The following is a 20,064-nucleotide window of genomic DNA, read 5'->3' as shown; positions in this document are numbered from 1 at the left end:
TTTGTCACGGTCTCAATGCGGTCGTCACCATTGATAAGATGCTGACCTACCAAGGGCCTTTTCAGAGGTCCAAGCAATTAGTACTCTGAGGGATCAATGTCTGGAATTTGCGAAGGATGTGGAAAAACATCCCAAGGGTATTGCTGAAGCCAGCCTAGGGTCACTTTTGCGGTATGCGGTGTCACATTGTCATGCTGCAAAACGACACTTTGTCTCAGACGATCAATCAGGACGTTTTCGACGGATGATGACTTCTCTCAGTAAGTCTGCCCGAACAACTTTACAATGGAACAGATATTGAAAAACATACTTTTTATGTCCCAAATTATGTGATTGTGATGAAGGAGAGGAAAACGTCTACTGTATATTCCTGACCCGACTAAATTATGCAACAGCAAGAGAGAATGTTTATCCCGGAACCACACTTCTGCAGACTAAACTATATGGGATCCCGAAAGAGCTGAGGAAGAAGGGCGTTCCTCTTTCAACTAGACATTCAAATTCGAAAACAACATTAGGGTGATCGAAGAAGAAGTAGAAGAATATCCCAAAATACACTGGCCATACACTGGCTATGAAACCATTTAATGGTTTTGGCGTCGGCGGTTGTTTCCAGGTCATGAATTCCTGCTCGTCTCTGGTGTTGGTAGATGCTCCCACATTTTATCTTCTTTTGTCAAACTATCCAGACAACCTCCCCCGTTGTCTATATCAGGTTCCATGTGCTCATACATGACATCCTTCTAACGAGTCAAAAGAGTCAAGCAGACTTCTGTTCGTATACATTTGTGGTGATCCGTCAATTGTTTGAGCACCCAACATGTCGACAATCCTTACATTATATGATGAACAATTGTCTTTGGGAAATCGAGCCCATTCACGGAATGCTGAATTCTGTATCGCCTGACCTCGCGAATCAAATGTTTGAGGCTGTCGATGTTTTCGTCTGTTTGGGGGATTTTGGATGTCCAATGCTCTGTGCTTGCTCATGACTTGACCTGATTCGAACATGTATTACTTTTGATACTTGTTTGTTTTTTTTTTTGTTTTTTTTTTTTACACGTGACATTCTTACTATTAACGGGAAAAGCTCATTCTGAGTTTATGTTGGAGAGCCGCCATAAGCATGCAGAAATCTGATCCCCGCCTTGCCTCTCTACCTGATTTATACCAGTTTTCAAAGACGGTGGCCATCTCATTTCTGCTACCTCGTTCTTTTTGTTCTTGAGCTGATTTCCAAATGAATCAATATAGACAGTGAAATCCTAAATGTACCCAGACTTTGTGGACAAGCCGTATTTTTTTTTAAATCCTTGATTCTTTTACTACTGGTTGTTAATAACAATCACTATTTATTAAATGTATTGGCTGATGATGAGTTTTGAGCCCGAAATGTTTCATGTTAAAAGTGAAATTCGATGACTTGATTGAGGTACACAGTGTGTTCCCTCAAATGAATGAAAATATGTCTAAATTTGGGTTTTCAACGAAAACCGACATTTGGAATACTTAATACGTTTAATTATAGCAACAGGTTGACCTTTTTGACCTGTCCTGGTATGCCGACGTTCACTGACTTCTACAAGAATAATGACAACAGCGAATGTCGTCCAAAGCAATGCCATTGTCACTTACAACATTGTACATAAATTTTAATTGGTCGTGATCAGATTTGAAATGTTTCACCTTTTTCGTTTATCATAAGAGTTAAGCCAATTTTTGGCGTCCCCAAGGACATCAAGAAGTGTTGAAGGAAAGGGAGGGGGAGGGGGTATTAATGCTACATAACTAGAGCTTGTGAAGGGAACAAAGAAGAGACAGAAAAAATAATGCCTATTGCCTGAAGTTCTTTAGAACCATTAGGCCCATGAAGCAGGAGTTTATCTTGATTTATTTAGCACGAAACGGACAATAGCAATTGCCTACTATGTTTTGGATAGGACGCTAGCCCATCGCAAAGTACATAACGCCAGATCTAACTGACCCAGCTACCGAATCACTGCTGGGTAGACAGAAAAAATCTAAGGGGACCCAGGCCCATTAATTCATTCACCTTTGTTTCGATTTGTTGTGGGTTTGAATCCCTTCAACCGCTACATTTTAGGGGTTGGATGGAGAATGTATTTGCTTTAAGGGTGGTCAGATGGCCGAGTGGATAAGGATAGTATTTACCACCTCGGGGCCCGGGGTTTGAGTTTTGCTGTTAGCATCTCGTTTAGTTTTAATTTTCCTATTACTTACAATTATTTTATTAATTATTTCCTATATAAACTCCAATGACGAGTTTCCCTTGTGGTGAGTAAAGCGAATCTATTTATTTATTTATTTATTTATTTATTTATTTGTTTATTTATTTATTTATTTATTTATTTATTTATTTATTTATTCATTTATTTTTGTTCTTGTCTGATCTTGTACCATGATTAAACGTCAAGAAATAACGTCCAGCGAATCACTTGCAATTATATCCGAAACAACAACCACTGTCCAATTATAATTTAATGAGGACGTTGTTAAGATTATAAATAATCTCACATGCATCTCTTTACTGGACAAATAAGCAAAATGTCAAGACATACTGTTTCTTAGAGGATTGCATTATGTACTATCATGACGTTTAAATTTTGCTACATATTGCTTGCTACCGTAGCATGTATCTTTCTAACGTGATATTATGAGTGACGAGAAACCGGGGGCTTTATAATTACACGTGCACTATAAATTGAAGCAAAACTAACTAAATAAATAAATTTTATAGAGCGCCAATCTCTGCCTAAAGTGTTCAACGGCTCTTTACAAGACAAAGGTGACATGAGAATTTCAAGAAAATTAAATGTTACTACAGTAGATGAGAATGTAATGCTGATGCCAATAAAATAATTATGAAGATTGTGATTTTGAAATATTAAGGAAAAGTTTTAATGTAAATTAATATTCTGTCTTCAGTCTAGACTTGAAGCACTCAATAGTATGAGCACTGCTGGTAAAGACTGAGAGAGAATTCCAGATTGAAGGTACCGCAAACTAAATGCACATTCCGAGAATACTTTTGTTTTGGACATCTTTCTTTCTAAAGTGGTGTGTTGTCAGGAGCGGAGAGCCCGAGGTGGCCTGTACTCCGATGTCCATGACATCGATGAAAAAAAGACGGGGAATTGTCTTGAAGTTTGAGTGAGGGCTTTCCGATATTTGGCACGATAATCAAGACACTCAACTATAATTAGTTCACGATTTTTGCGTGAATTTCATTTTGATTTGTAAGATGGGCCCTAATACTCGTAAATGGATGAAAAATAATATATAAAATAAAACAAAACAAAAAAAAAGAAAACCCAATAAACAAAGAAACCATAAATAATATTTTTTAAAAACTAAACAAAACAAAAATAAGCAAACACATAAAACTTAACCTAAGTGTCGAAAGAAAATAGTGTATGAGTTTTAACAAAGGATTATTGAATATGCTCATGACACCGTTTGTATCGATTTTTTTCTTGACTGAAGAAGGGGTTGAACACATGTTATGTTCGAGTGTTTGTTTTTTTTTCCTCCCCATTTTTTACCAATATCTATAAGGTCAAGGCCTCAGGCAGCTAAATATTTCTCGTAACTAATAAAGGATGACCTACACCATTTCCTCAACACAGAATTGAGACCGTTCACCCTGTAGCCTTTAGTTACTGTACAGAAAAATACAATATGTTTTCCCTCCATGAATCCTATAACTTATAACAGAGAGGTCTTTTCTTATAACAGCCACAATATACGATTTTTATTGATTGTATTCAACTTGTTTGTTTCGTTTTGCTTATGTGTTTTTCTAGGTTGTTGTTTTGTTTTGTTTTGTTTTTTTTTTTGTTTTTTTTTTTTTGTTTCGGGATTTTGTTTGTTTGTTTCGATTCTTTACTTTGTTTTAATTTGTTATGTTTTAGTTTTTAAATGTAGCTTTTTTTTATCAATCAGGCGCCATTTGATCCTAGCATAAATTCATATATCGATATGTATATTATGTATCTGAAGATATCAAGTCAGTGTATCCAGTTAAGAATCATGTTTGTTTTGTTTGATTTCAAAACTTTGATCGTGCTTGATACACAGCGTTATTATTTAGGACTATAAGTCTCTACATATATTTTCAACTGTGTTTTAAAAAAAATAATTAATTTACTTTTCTAATTGGGTATTAGCAGTTATGAGGATTGATAGGTTGTTGTTACAGATGCTGCCATAAAATAGAAACTACTCGGGGTTATACATTCTTATAAAAGATGGACTTAAAGTTGAATGTGCCTCCTTTTAACAACGTGTAGTAGTAGTAGTAGTAGTAGTAGTAGTAGTAGTAGTAGTAGTAGTAGTAGTAGTAGCAGTAGTAGTAGTAGTAGTAGTAGTAGTAGTATAGTAGCAGTAGTAGTAGTAGTAGTAGTAGTAGTAGTAGTAGTAGTAGTAGTAGTAGTAGTAGTAGTAGTAGTAGTAGTAGTAGCAGTAGCAGCAGCAGCAGTAAGGGTAGTAGTAGTAGTAGGAGTAGTAGTAGGAGTAGTAGTAGTAGTAGTAGGAGTAGTAGTAGTAGTAGTAGTAGTAGTAGTAGTAGTAGTAGTAGTAGTAGTAGTAGTAGTAGTAGTAGTATTAGTAGTAGTAGTAGTAGAGGCTACACCGCCAAATTAATTTCGCCAACCCAGCTTCCACAGTCTTCCTCCGCCCATGAACTGTTTCATAGCCACTTTCATGTTTAGTTACTGGATAGTGGAGCATGGTGTTGTTCTACAGACAACTACAAACAACTATATTCAATTCTAAAACCTAGCTCCCCATATAAGCAGGCCTGATAACTGGACTCAATTGTGCGTTAGTTTGAGAGTATTTTCTATACAACAATGAGCCCATAACAATTAGGGTTATCAAACCTCTAAATCAATTCCAGGTCGCCTAAAATTATTCCTGTCCTCGTTTAAAGGTAACGCGTGGAATATAGCTAATTTCGGCTGCGTTTATTTATTCTATTTGGCCACACGATCTCTTGTCGCCAAAACACTACAGAGGCTTTTATGGCAGTCACAAAACATGACAAGGACACGTCTTTTGATGTGAAAAACACTTTGTTGTGCGATTTTTTGCATGTCGCTGGTGAAAGGTTTTATGGCGGTTTGACGACTGGCCAAGGTACTAAAGACAACTTTAAATACAGAGAAGTGTGAAGTTTGTGATAGCGGAGCAACAGATCAAGGAAGGTTATGTTGGAAAACATTGACAAAACACCTTTCTTTTTCGCCTTAAAAACAACCAAACAAACAAACAAAAACATAAGAGCTTTTATTTAGCGCAATATCCACTAAACTTGCTCAAAGCACTTTATATAGGGTCTCTAGCCAACGGCAACACTTTACATGTAGGACAAGACATGACAACTCTATTAGGTGACATTACAATTTTTTGGACAGAGACTATTAATGGCTAGGTACTTATTTAAAAACCGAGTACGGTGAGAGGATATGAATAAAAAGCCTTTTTCAAGGACCCAACTATGCACCGTCCAAAGCGGAACACGAACCCTGGACCTTCCGATCCGAGGGAGTTTGTCGCTTCAGTGCCACTCTACCACAAGACCACATAGATGCACAAACCATAAAAACTTTTACTTCATAATACAGCGATCGATTGAAGTTCAAAATTCTCAAACCCGAGACTTCCTTGGAAGTCCTGGGTTTAAGAAGTTTTGAAAAGTTGAAAAGGGTGGGGGGGGGGGGGGGCATTTTGATCGATCGGTGTGTGCGGTAAAAGATTTCTGGCCAAAGTGAATAAAACTGGCGTTTTGTCAAGCGTACAACAGTATAGTTAGTACCTTTGAAACTCTCATACCATAGTAAAACTTATGACAACATTGACAAATTGCCATAAGGTGGAATATAATATATGACTGGCCGTATGAAGTATGGGTTGATGGCCAGGGTAAGTGTGTGGAGTGGAATGAAGATAGGAATCTTATATATAGATCATTTTTTTTAAATGATAAATTAACAGCTACATCTAGATAGATAGATAAATAGATAGATATATAAATAGATAGATAGATAGATAGATAGATAGATAGATAGATAGATAGATAGATAGATAGATAGATAGATATTATGTTAGTAGGTAGGTAGATAGATAGATAGATAGATAGATAGATAGACAGACAGACAGGCAGACAGACAGATAGATAGATAGCAATTTAATTTAATTTTTTTAGGGGGGGGGGGGGGATGGGTTTTTGTTTGCTTTTATTTTCGTTTGTTTTTGCTGTTTTTCTTTTCTTGTTTGTTTTTGCGGGCGCGGGGGTTACTGCTGTATGTGAAAAATAGAAATCGTGTTGTCCTAGTTATGTAGTGCAGTCAACATTCATAACTGGTTATCACACCACTGCCTTTAACGTCCCCACAACTCCATTCAGAGCTCAAAATGAAGTCTTTAAATACAAAAGTCACATCATTCCTTTTGCCGCCATTCTCTCAGCCAGTTAATGAATCGAATATTACACTTCCCTTTGACTTGCGTCATTCATTCATTCTGATGTCGGTGTTCTAAGCTGTTGGTCATGCGACTTTATTCTGATGGAATTGTGGCATGGGGGCCTTGGTCCGAACTCCGAAACCCTAGACATTTGTAATTGTTTTTTTTTTTTTTTTTTTTTTTTTTTTTTTTTTTTTGTTTTTTTTTTGTTTTTTTTTTGGGGGGGGGGGGGGGGGTTCTCTCCTTTGATTGGGTTGTCAAAATCCAATATCGTTCAAATGGACAATTAAATGTTGACAGCTTACCATTTGCTCCAAAGTGCTGAATCAACTAAATTTCTTTATTATTATTAAATTTTTGATGTTTTTGTGGTTGTTTAAAATATTGTGATATTCATTCGTTGATCAAGACAATGGTTTACTATCTGAAACATCCATCCCATGTAAAATAGACATATTTGCGAATTTTCTATTAACCTTATGTTAAGCTGAATCTTTTGCTGAAACATTGTCTTCCCAAGGGTGACGACCGTGGGATATCAACCTTTACACAGTGATATATTACTGAAAATTCGATTCGTTTAAGCACTGAGGAATTTCGAAATTGATGTGGGTAGCCTTATCTTGTGTTTGTTCTATCTCCAATAGCAAGGTTAAACCTGGAATGGCTAGCATTTACTCAGTCTAATTGTCAAACGGAGCGGCCAAAGCAACGCCTTACAGTGATTTCTCGCTAATCTGGGCATCTCGTTGCTTAGAAATTTGTTCTGAAAATCGACACAAGCGGAGTATCAAAACCAAACATTTTTTCACATATACAGGGAACGAAAAATAAAAAGACACACAAAAAAAAACCCAAAAAAACATGCCCCCCCCCCCAATTAAAAAAAAAACAAAAAAAAAACAACAAGCAAGCAAGTAAACAAACAAGCCAACGAACACACATACAAAACACAAAACAAACAAAAGAAAAATCAAACAGTCAAAATCAATTCGGCTTATTAAGCAACCCAGATGAAAGATAAGATAGATAGATAGATAGATAGATAGATAGATAGATAGATGGTTAGGTAGATGGTTAGGTAGATCGATAGATAGATCGATAGATAGATAGATAGATAGATAGATAGATAGATAGATAGATAGATAGATAGATAGATAGATAGATGGTTAGGTAGATAGATAGATAGATAGATAGATGGAGTTGTCCAGGTCTTGTTATGAATTTAACCAAAGATTGATTGATGAGGTTTGAAGTTGATGGGTAGATGGTATGAAACAGACAAGAAAACAGAGGGAGACTTGTCACTGGATAGCATGTGAAAATCGCTTAAGACCAAACATGTCTTACTAACTGGTTTTAAAGAGATCCCTCTACTTTTGGCTTGTGTGTGGTCTATATATCGGATTTTGTTTGAATCTAATCAAGATTGTGGGATGTCATCACCAACATTGCCTGTAATGCCTACAAAGCTTGAACTATCCTGCCTATACGCAGATACTCATTCACACCGGAGTCGAATATGTTAATTTATATAAAGTCTCAAATACAAGGAAACAACAGCCATAATTCCAATATCAATGTTATCCGGTCACTGACCACGTCCTACGTAGCTTGATTTCATTACAAAATGTTCAGTGAGTCACCAATTTCACTGGGGTTTTTTTTAAAATGTCATTATAGCTGGGTTTTTTTCCTGACAACCAGCGGTAGTGGGAGATAAAAAGAAAAACAGAAAAGAATATCTGAATATAAATAGAAATTTACAATTCAATTTGGCGATGAAGACGTAGAAATTCACTTTTTTTTTTTTTTTTTTTTTTGCCTGTAATTGTCGCAAATAATATACCTCGGTTTAAGCTTTCCAAAAGGCTACGATCCTTAAACATTCTCCGTGGTACGCGTGTTATGTCAAAAGATGGCATGTAGACTTGAAAATGTGAGTCCGCTTTTTTTTTTCTTTTTTTTATTTATTTTTTTTTTTTTTGTCTTCTTAAACTATTAGATATGTCTGTTTTTCCTACGTGAATTTGCTTCTGAATTGGGTAACTGCCTGCCTGTCATTTTCTCGCTCTAAAGGTATTTATTTAAGGGAAGGATTTGTTAAATACCTAATTAGTTGAGCTTTTCATTCTCACCCCCCCCCCCTCCCCAATATCCCCCTGAGTTTGGAAATGTTAAAGGAAATGGGGGGGGGGGGGGGGGACGACGAAATAATCTAACTTTCGCTTTCCTCACTTCCTTTGATATGTCAGACAGGCGTTGCAGCTTAACTGTTAAAAAAAAAAAGATAAATTGATGATAAATGAATAAATAAATACATAAATGATTAAAATAGAATGTAAATGAAAGAAAAACGCGTTTCTAAGTCATTGATGTTTTTTCTTTATTATTATTAAGATTTGGTTGTTGTTGTTTAAATATTGTGATATTCATCGACTGATCAGACTATCTGAGACATCCACCCCATGTTCAATAGAGATATTTGCGATTTTTCTATTAACCTTATGTTAAGCTAATTATTTTCTTAAGTCAAAACCAGATTCCCTCTCATATCTCTCCATCTATTTATGCACCCCCTCCCCAGCCTTTTTTTTTTTTTTTTTTTTGGTTATGTTTGTTTTCCTCAGTCTTCTCTCTTATGATTTCCTTCTTACCCTTTCTTATGTTTGGCGGGTGGTTGGATGGGAGCATCACCCTTGAATCATATACCTATGATGTTCGCATGGGTGTACGATCCGATAGTGATGTCGTTTCTTCTTCTCTTTACTAGCCTATCCTGCTTCTTTGGTTTGTGATTGTATTTTTGACAGGGGATATTTTTTTTTCTGTAAATCTTCTGCCTGTTTGTTCTTGGTTATTTATAATTTAGCTTATGATATCTTTAGGTTATGATTTTGATTTACATTTGTACTATTTTTGTTAGATTGCTTGTTTCTTTGTTTCAGCGGTCTCTCATATAACCTCAATTGTGTTGGAAGAGACCTAAAGCAACAAACAACAACAACAACAAATTTCTTATGTTTGCCTGTCATTATAAACAAGGCAACACAATCCTCATCAGATGCAATTAAAATCTTTTTTTCCCGCGCATTATAAGCTGCTATTTCCCTGCATAAATCATCATACATGCTTTTTCTTTTGTTGTTGTTGTCAGTACATAGATCTATATGTCCAATCGCGGGTGGTTGGATGGGAGCATCACCCTTGAATCGTATACCTATGATGTTCTCATGGGTGTACGATCCGATAGTGATGTCGTTTCTTCTTCTCTTTACTAGCCTATCCTGCTTCTTTGGTTTGTGATTGTATTTTTGGCGGGTGGTTGGATGGGAGCATCACCCTTGAATCATACACCTATGATGTTCGCATGGGTGTACGATCCGATAGTGATGTCGTTTCTTCTTCTCTTTACTAGCCTATCCTGCTTCTTTGGTTTGTGATTGTATTTTTGACAGGGGATATTTTTTTTCCTGTAAATCCTCTGCCTGTTTGTTCTTGGTTATTTATAATTTAGCTTATGATATCTTTAGGTTATGATTTTGATTTACATTTGTACTATTTTTGTTAGATTGCTTGTTTTTTTTTGTTTCAGCGGTCTCTCATATAACCTCAATTGTGTTGGAAGAGACCTAAAGCAACAAACAAACAAAAATATATGTCCAATCGCACAAAAATGGTATTTTGTTGAAAAGAACTTGATCCCTAAAATTCAATTTTTAACAGGGTTTTTACAAATTTTCAGTTAAAATAAATGTTTTTTTTTAGAACATTGAGTTTGGTTTTTAAAAGTTCAGAAAACTTAATTTCTAATTCTGGCATTTTAAAACACCCCTCTAAACTACATCTTCTATTAAGGTGATTTAAACGTACGTAAGAAGAAGCTTAACGATCGATGTTAAAGTAAATTGATCAATTAAGCAAAAATGTTTTGAGTAGTCTAAAATTTTGACAGTTTCCCCCCAACTAACGAGATACATTCAGCCGTGTGGTGATTTTATATGTAGAAAATTCCATGAAATATTTTCAGAGCTTCATGTCCTAAATTGAAAGTGCCATAAAACTTTTAGTATGGAGTGCTAAATCAGCATAATATGTAGTAATATCAATCCTATCCTGGCAAAATGTGACCCTATTGAAATAAGAACCATACTATTCACCGACTGGCTATTTTCATTTCAACTTCCAGACATTCTGATTCTTTGAGAGTAAGGGAACCGAAACCTTTAAACCGCCTTTGATAATAATAATAATAATAATAATAATAATAATAATAATAATAATAATAATAATAATAATAATAATAATAATAATAATAATAATAATGATAAGAAGTATGAAGAATTACCTCCTTCCAGCATGGACGCCAGGGGAGGCCAACAAATTGCTGTCTCTTCTTCTATCTCCTTATATAATATCGGTGGCTTCTTTCACTTTCGAGTGGCTTTCTGTCCTTGTCCGTGTTTTTGTCCTGGCTCTGTGTAGGGCCATTAGCCGTAAATGAAACCGTTTAATGTATGTCATTTTTTGTACGGAGTAATATTTATATTTTGATTCACTTTCTCACTTTAATTTTATTTTTAATGTCAAAGTCAAGTTACGTTCAGCACAATAAGTCAGTGTTTCATGTTAAACACTTTTCATCTTAAAAATGTATTTATTTTTTTAAGGAAATAGGATAATTATAGTAAAATTTGACATCTCATCAAGGTTTGGAATGCTTTACCTATTTTCTAATAATGTGGGATAGCGTAATTGTTCATCTCTCTCTCTCTCTCTCTCTCTCTCTCTATATATATATATATATATATATATATATATATATATATATATATAGGTGTGTGTATGTGTGTGTTTGAGAGAGAGAGAGAGAGAAAGAGAGAGAGGAAGAGAGAGAGAGAGAGAAAAAAAAAGAGAGAGAGAAAGAGAGAGAGAGAGAGAGAAAGAGAGAGAGAAAGAGAGAGAGAGAGAGAGAGAGAGAGAGAGAGAGAGAGAGAGAGCATTTAAAAATACTATTTCAAGAGAAGATATAAAATTAAGAAGTCGGAACGGTACCCTGAAGGGTGTAACACATTGAACGCCGTGTCTCTTTTTCTGCCAAAATGATAACTGCTTAGTTGAGATTGAAGGGAAAAGAAAGCAAATTAAAAAGCAAAACATGAGAGAGAGAGAGAGAGAGAGAGAGAGAGAGAGAGAGAGAGAGAGAGAGAGAGAGAAAAGGTCACAATCATAACGAACCCTTACAAATTCCAAGGGGTCATGGCCACACGTGCAAACGGGACTAATCATTTGATAGTACATAGTAGTTTGAAGGCCTTGAGTGCTTGGGGTTATTATTAATGTAATCGGTTTGACCATGTTAACGTTTGGGATTTATGCAGTCGTCTGTGGTAACGAGCCGTCAAATCTCGTGCGCAATGCACACATAATAATATGAACCTATCTGCATTCTTTAATCTTACCCTCCAGGCTCGATTTAATGATTATAACGAGCGATTTAACTGCGTGTTAAAATCTCGGACCGTGTGTCACCTGAAGGTGTATATCATCATATTATTGTCCTACTGGTCTTAATCTCGTAGCCAGACATTGAGTGAAAGCTTTAAACGAAATCAGTGGGTCAGTTGTGGTCACCGCCCCAATAACACTAATCTAGCTATTGAAACCGGAAACCCAGTTCTTTTTACCATGGTCAGTGTGTCTTGTCATTGAAATTTGCTGCTCTTCTGCTATTTGATATTTTTTTTTTTTTTTTTTTGTTGTTGCGGAAGAAGGGTTTTGAGCCCGAAAGGTTTCGTGTTTGGTATTTTGTTCTTTTTTGAAGCTGTTATATTCATTTTGTTTATTCTTTTTACAGTCCACAACTTCTAGCAGCTTAGTATCAATTTACTCTTCTGCTGTAGGTACTCTTGATCGACAAAGCCTTTTATATTTTGGTCAGATATCTGGGTTTCTTTTTTCAAATATCGATCGATTAAAATTACCTTCACCTTTTCTTTTCAAAATATATCCAATCTGTGACTTCAGTTAGGGGCTATTTGATAACCAGTCAAAATTATGGGCTTGATATAACATTCTGCCGCAATGTGGAAAAAAACCCATATTTTAAAATTTGGCCAGAATACTCGTCATTTAAATATTGATCGATTTAAATGACTTTCATTTTGGAAAAAAAAAGCCAAAAAACTCTTAAACCTGGGACTTTGCGAAGAGTTTTTTTTTTTTTTTTTTTTTTTTTTTTTTTTGCCAAGATGAGGGTCATTTAAATCGATCGATATTTGAAGGACTAGATTTCTGGCCAAATTTTAAAATATGGGTTTTTTTCCAGAGTACGATAGCATTGATGTGATGGGCAATATTATTATGTTGTGTTGGTTTGGGAGAATTTCCAATCAGTTTAATCCCATAATACTTTGGGTTATAAATCCAGCTAATAGTAAATATCGGTGAAGGGCTAGTTTCATGGATTGACTTTTCAATTAAATTTGTCAGTTCAATTTTTTTGTAAAGGGGGTTGCCAGAATAAGTGCTTTATTGCGTCACGATTCAAAGCAAAATAAAAGGTCTACATGGTTTTCAATACACTTCAGGTTATTAATAAAAACAGTACCTCTGTGGCAGTTCATCTTGTCTCATGTACAGAACAAGTATAAATCAGAGGACACAAAATAGCGAGTTTCTGTTTTTCGAACCCGCAACTTGTTCCAAATGCGTATTAATTACCGCCATGTTACAAATCACATTATTCTATTTATATGAAATTGACTAATTTAAATAAATGATCAATAGAATTGTCAATCTTAAAGTTGCTTTGCAATAGCTTTGACTTTGATTATGTTAATAGCGGAATACAATTCCACGATCAAAAAACTTTTAGGATCCTATATATTAATTTAGTCTTAAAAATCAACAACCGGGACAGCAACAGATTAAATGTCTCCTACTGTTGTGGGGAGAATTGTCTGAGTGGATAAAGCGTTTCACAAACTTTTGGAGTAGCTGAGTTCAATCCAAGCTTTTAACAAATTCTTTCCTCGTTGAGCAAGAATTGAATTTAATTTTAACACCCAGATGCTCCGTTGTGGCTGACGCCTTGGTTTTTTCAGTCTATGAAATATATAATCCAAACACAAGTTTCCCTGAATGGAAATACAGGAAACGGTATAAAATTCCGTCTGAAGTATTTTAATTACCTAACATATCTTGACTAAAGGCTTAATATAGGAGTGTGTCCTTTAAATGCATTTGATGTTAAGAATACAAAGTGATATCTCAATAATATGAATAAATGGTCCTATTGAAATCTTAGATATTACAACTCTCGGTCGATCACAACTTTAAAACTATCCAGAGAATAGTCAGTCTTTGTTTCTAATCTTATATTATTCAACAAGTAAATTGTACGAAGCTTTATATTATTTCTGTCTAGTATTAGTATTATATCTGGATAAGTAAAGTGGATGGGGGGGGGGTGACATTAAAAAAGAAGAGCAATTAACGAGTTTTAAGAAAGAAAAGAAGTTTAGTTGGTATTATGGCTGCTGCTCAGCTCGCGCTGCTAGCTCTGACCTTGTGCACCTTGTCTTAGGTTGCTATTGTAAGCATTAATAATAATATGCTTCGTATTCGACAAGTATCCTCATAGCGATTGTGACCTTATATTTTGACCGCGCAATGAACAACTTAAAAACATCAAGTGGTTTCGTAGCAGACGACTAGACCCTTGTGATAATCCACACCCTAAGGGGGCGGTTACTTAACCGGTTAACTGCCGTCCTCTGGAAAATCTCGTAATAAAAAAAATGGCCAGAAAAGTCGTCCTTTAAATATCGGATCGATTTAAATGACCCTCATCTTGGCAAAAAACCCCAAACCTTGGTCTTTGCGAAGTTTCAGGTTTGAGAGTTTTTGCCAAGATGAGGGTCATGTAAATCGATTGATATTTGAAGGGCTAGTTTTCTGGCCATTTTTTTTTTTATACGGATTTTTTTTTTCAGAGTACGGCAGTTAACTGGTTTACACTTAACACCAGCAAGCTCAATAATCACTGTAGATTCCACGTGTGTATTTTGTAAGGCTACGACATTACTATGTATGTATAGAAATGACCAGCGTAGTGCAAAGATAGTTTGGTGTGTGCCCCAACGTGTCCTTGTGTGACAGCAAACTGCTTACGAATTCGGCTCCAAAATTATCCATAAATTTGACCCCCAAAATATTATTATTATTATTATTATTATTATTATTATTATTATTATTAATAATAATAATAATAATAATAATAATAATAATAATAATAATAATAATAATAATATTGATAATAATAATAATAATAATAATAATAATAATAATAATAATAATGATGATGATGGTGATATTAGCGCTATATGTCTCAGTTTCTATGAAACGGATGTGTGTGAAACTCATTCAATTGCTTTTATTGTTTGTAGTTTTTAAATTAGGATTGTTGAATATTTTGGACACCTGTTTAAACTGTAATTGCTTTAATTTCTTTTCTTTCCTTTTAATAATTAAAATAGAAAAGCAACTCATCACTGTTGACTCAAATTCGTTTGTTTAATTTAAACTAAAGTTAAACGTTGTTCTGAGAAAATAAAAATCAAAGTTACCCCAGGTGGCCAAAGTGGCCCAGGTGCTTCAAGATTTTTTTTTTTTTTTTTGTTCTAGTATTTTTTATTTTTTTTTGGGGGGGGGGGGGTGGGGGGGGGGAGAGGAAGGGGGGCGGTTTAAAAAATATGTGTTTTTTTTTTGTGTGTGTGTGGGTTCTGTTGGTTTTTTTTTTATTTTATTTTATTTTTTTGGTTATTATTATTATTGGGATCATCACAAGGCTGCCTTATATGATGAAGATAAAGTGTTAACTCATTATCTGTCTGATGGAGGTTAAACATTGTCGAGAGTGATTTTTTTTCCTTTGACATTATAGTGTTTACATTCCTTTGCTGAAGTGTTGAGTTACCCTTTAATGAAATGAAATTCAGGGCATCTTCGACGTAGTGAGCCTGCATCAAAAAGAATTTTTTCCTCCCCGATCAGTTCTTAGCGTGTAAGTTTCTCTTTGAGGGATCACCCCCCCCCCCCCACCCCCTCTCCGTTAAAAAACAAAAAAAACCAAAACAAATACAAATAAAAAAAACATCAATTCGAATCCCTAAGTATGCATTTTGATTTGTACCGTCTAATTGGAGGCTGATTTTATAACGAATAGTTAGTGCTAGCTTAAACAAAATTCTAAAAGACGTTAAAAATGGCGTTATTTTGAATTAGTTTTGGAAACTGTCAAGTCAATCATTGCGAGACTCTGGCATGTATATTCTTTAGATATGTGATTTTATGGCATTGTCATATCGCAGACGTACTTTAGAATAAGAGGTTACATTATATAAGTTATTTGTGATCTGAAAGAATGTTCTTATATATACTACATAACCCCACCTTCTTGTCCAAAATCGCATGTCCAACCGTGATATGTATTATACTTAATAAACACCCGGACTAGATCCCACCGATGGTGCATATGAGGTATAATAAACGCCAGGACTGGACCCCACCGATGGTGCTAGCGTGCCTTGCCAAGAAAACATCAGGATAGTGGTTAATCTGTCCTTGTCTGTCTGTCCTACTCTCATCAAAGTCGGTCTTGAGATTTCAATATTTGTCCCATGATCCGCCTCCTGCACTCAATAATATTATCTTTTGTTTGTCTTCAACATTCCGAAAATTATTAACCTCCACCGTCCCCACCAGTGCTCCGCATTGCGTATATATTTCTTCAACTGGCCTATCGCCCCAAACCTTATCCAAACACCACCGATTTCTGGACTTCAGGTTGGGCTATTATACATGTCAAATAACATCGTGCTGAGGAATTTCTCACATTTATTTCTGGTCCTCATTTCCCTGGACTTAAAAGAAACGCCCGAGACTTTTGGTCTGCAGGTCTGATTTGAATTGATTCTGACATATCTTTGGTTTTTACTGACCGAATATGAAAAGAAAAAAAAATGGTCAACTTCGACGTTGTTAGACATCCTCTTTGAATCAATGATGGACCTCGAAAAGGCCTATTTGAAAAAGAACTAACAGCAAAGTTGTGCTATTATATTATGATTTGTTCTTGTATTGTTTTACACACACACACAAACACTTAGACGCAACCAAACACATGCGGACATCCATGGCAGATTCGTAGTTGTAATATAAAAGGCAGATTAAACTACTACTTAATTGACTTAGCAACCATTTGATCTCAACAGTATTTAAAGCGGAGATTCAAATAATATGTGTTGGCACCAAACTGCCCATTAAAAATGTATTTTGCGTTAAAATTGTTCAGTTGTTCTGTAGTTGAGGACAAAAATTCGGAGTTCTGCTGATTGTTGGCAGGTCTGCCTTTGTTTTGCATTTTATGAAAACAATGGACTATGATTTAGATAATGATGACAGCAGAGATAACTCGTGTCCTTAGTCTTTCAACATATCATCTATTTTCCACGTCTCCAATTCCTGTTTTTTGATTAAGGGCTGTTTTTAAAGTAAGCTCTCTTTGCATCACAAAGATAAGATACTCTCTTCTTGGTATCCAAAAATGATTATAGATTATTCATCGTATAGACGTATCTGTATGATGTCAAAAGAAAGTACTCGGTTTCTTTCTTTTTTTTTTCTTTCAAAAATCTTAAAGTGTATAATTACTTTTTCATCTGTCAGGTTGCAGTGACAGTCTATTGGTTAGGCCGATACGCAAGCACTAACTACCAAGGACCTCAGCTTGACCAGAGTGCCTTCTCTGCCTTGGTCCACGTTGGTCACCAGGGGGACAATCTCGTGGATCACCAGAGCTTTCAGTCACCAGGCACGCCGTCATCGGGTTGCTGGGATTGGACGACCAACAGGACTTCAGGAGGTTCTCATCATAAAAGAGATGGCTCGCTGGACTCTTTTAGTAAAGGTGATTAAAATTTAATAAATAAATAAATAAAATAAAATTCCCTTGATTCATCCCATAGGGGAAATTTGTCTCCAGGGTTTTTTTCCAAGGAAAGACTGGAATAACCAAGGCGTCAGCCCCAGTGCTGCGCCGCAAATTGAGCTAGGGCGAGGTGACTTGCTCAAGGTCTCACAGCGCAGCGGCGGGTGATGGAACTTGGTACCTTTCGGGTACGAAGCAAAGACTGTACCACTGACCCACGCTTCCCCTGGGTTTTGGGTTTGTTCGTTTAATAATTGATTTAAGGATGCTTGCAACACTTTCAAGTAACTGTAGTTCATAGAAAAATGATAGCTCACAAATACAAAACAAATAGAAGATAATAACGCAGAATAATATCATAAAGTGAAGTCGATTGATGAGACGCTATCGTTTCAAAATAGAACGCTTGTTGTCTCACAAAGCACAACATACAGACAAGGGTCAAGTATAACATTTAGTGAATAAGCTAAACAATATATTACATATTCTGTGGAGAGAGTTGTTTTACACATTATAACGTAATAGATTAGCATACGAATTATAAGAATCTATCAAGTTAAATAGCATATAGCAATATCAAGGACTTTGGAAAAAATGAATTGAAAAAAAAAATATTTTAGGGACTTTGGGGTTTTATTTTACCTTACCATCAAAGGAATAACAGGTTATATGTTAATTTACAATTAATTATTTCTTAAAACTGCAAACTTCTCTATAACATGCAATACGCTGCACAGACAAACCCGAATAACAGTACACGACCAGCTTTATATTGGAACTTCGCTATGGTGGACGTCATCTCTCGGATTGATCTCTCTAAAGACAAAAGTCAATTTAGATAAGTAATTCAAGATGCCATCTTTTCTTCTGCCAAAGCACCAAGCCTATGTGAGCACACAGGGTGATCCCAACCAAGGGTGAAATTGGAATTGTTCCTTACCCCGAGTTTTTTTTAACCAAACCAATTCTAAATAAATTAATTTAGCAAATTCCTCACGCCATATTCCTTGAATCCAGCCCAGAGTATAAAGAGCAACTGCCTTGATTAGCTTTGCATAGAAAGTGCCATGTGCAAGGATACAAAATATGGCCCTTTCAAAGATTAGCTTTACAAAATTACATTAATTGGTTTCATTTTGTGTGTGTGGGGGGGGGGGGGGGGGGGGGGGTCAGATACCAGGATATTGAAATAATTGACAAATTGATTTATTATTTCCCTTAGTATATGAACCGAATGCTCTACCAGTTGAGCCCCCAATACCTTCAATAACATCCTCCAATGTTTCTTTCCAGATTCCGTAGGTAGTGTTGAAGCCATGCCCCATCCCACCATGAGCAACGGCAGCAACTACAGAGAAGGTCATTCCATGGATCGTTCAAGTGGCTCCATGTCGCACTGGAGGTACTCCTCCACCGACAGTCTTGAGGGCTCCATCAACTCAGGCCATTCTAGGCAAGGCTCCGATAGCAACGATGCCTCTTACCCCACCCGGAGGTAAGTGTAACAAAGTGTGGAGTGTTGAGACGTAATGTTTGAATTGATGGATGGTCCACAGGCAGTTTTCTGATGTGGTTTCAAAGAAAGACGATTGTTTATTGTCTTGATGGAATGTTAAGTTGATTGATCGATGGATGAACTGCTTGGCCGGATATTTAAAAAAAAAAGATAAAGTCCTCTGCAAGTAGATTGCACCATGGGCAAAGCACAGTTAAATGAAAACATTTCGAGTAAGCTCTTGCGCAAGGTGATAATTTGACAAAAAAAAGAGTAAATTAAATGGTTCTTATCCAAACGACGCAGATTTTATTCTTTCGTCTATTTGTTTTCATGTATTTTTCTTTCTGCTTTGTATGACTAAGTCGTATACAAATTTTCATATTCTTAATCCTCTAAATGAGATGACTCCATATAACTTTCTTTTTTTCTTGGAAACATTGTTGACTCACACTTAGGAATTTAGAAAATACTTTCTTTTAAAAATGGTCAGTGTTAGGAAATGTACTCCAAAATATTTCGGTTGAAAAAAAGAAAATACTTTTGTTGATATTTTTTTTAGGCACAGCTCTAATTTGAACTCTTTGAGAATTCAGTCTATAAGAACATCGGGTATTTCATTCGCCTCATAAAAACCTTCTCGTCTTGGAAGAAAGTTTATCCCTCGAAGCCAATAATCGTTCTCGTTTCCGTCTCTTGTTTGTTGGTTACGTTTTATGATATTATTATTCTCTTTCAAAACCATAATATTAATACTGTTTGTATACATGGCTGCTCGCCACACGGGGCCTGGTGTGCTTTCAATCCATGCAGTGGTCGGTGACTAATACCCCATTCATCCCTTCTCCTGTTATTATGATATTCTTTATTGTTCAAAGACTTTCGAAGCTTGCTAAGGGTCAGGGTTAGACATGTTTAGGAACCCGTGGCCAATTATAATGTGTATTATACTCTCTCTCTCTCTCTCTCTCTCTCTCTCTCTCTCTCGAGAGAGAGAGAGAGAGAGAGAGAGATTTTTTTTTCTTACCCCCCCCCGCAGTGATTGGGTAGCCGGGTCTGTTAGATCTGTCGGAAAGTACCCTGCGATAGA

The 20,064-nt window shown here is 35.9% G+C and overlaps 1 protein-coding gene across 9 annotated transcripts in view; it reads left to right on the top strand.

Moving 5' to 3' along the window:
* The window catches only part of LOC144971339 (uncharacterized), a 140,811-nt gene that overhangs the window by 85,980 nt on the left and 34,767 nt on the right, over positions 1–20,064 (top strand). For all 9 annotated transcript variants that reach the window (XM_078912059.1, XM_078912055.1, XM_078912052.1 and 6 more), the window contains 2 exons: positions 17,218–17,458; positions 18,773–18,974. In XM_078912059.1, coding sequence (XP_078768185.1) covers positions 17,218–17,458; positions 18,773–18,974 — 443 coding nt within the window. The remainder of the gene's footprint in view (positions 1–17,217; positions 17,459–18,772; positions 18,975–20,064) is intronic.

Source organism: Berghia stephanieae, chromosome 4 (assembly GCF_034508935.2).
Source record: "Berghia stephanieae isolate SIO BIC M18660-M18661 chromosome 4, UCSD_Bste_1.3, whole genome shotgun sequence".
NCBI lineage: Eukaryota > Metazoa > Mollusca > Gastropoda > Nudibranchia > Aeolidiidae > Berghia > Berghia stephanieae.
Note: the sequence above shows the minus strand (reverse complement) of the source record. Positions and strands in the feature narration are given on the sequence as shown.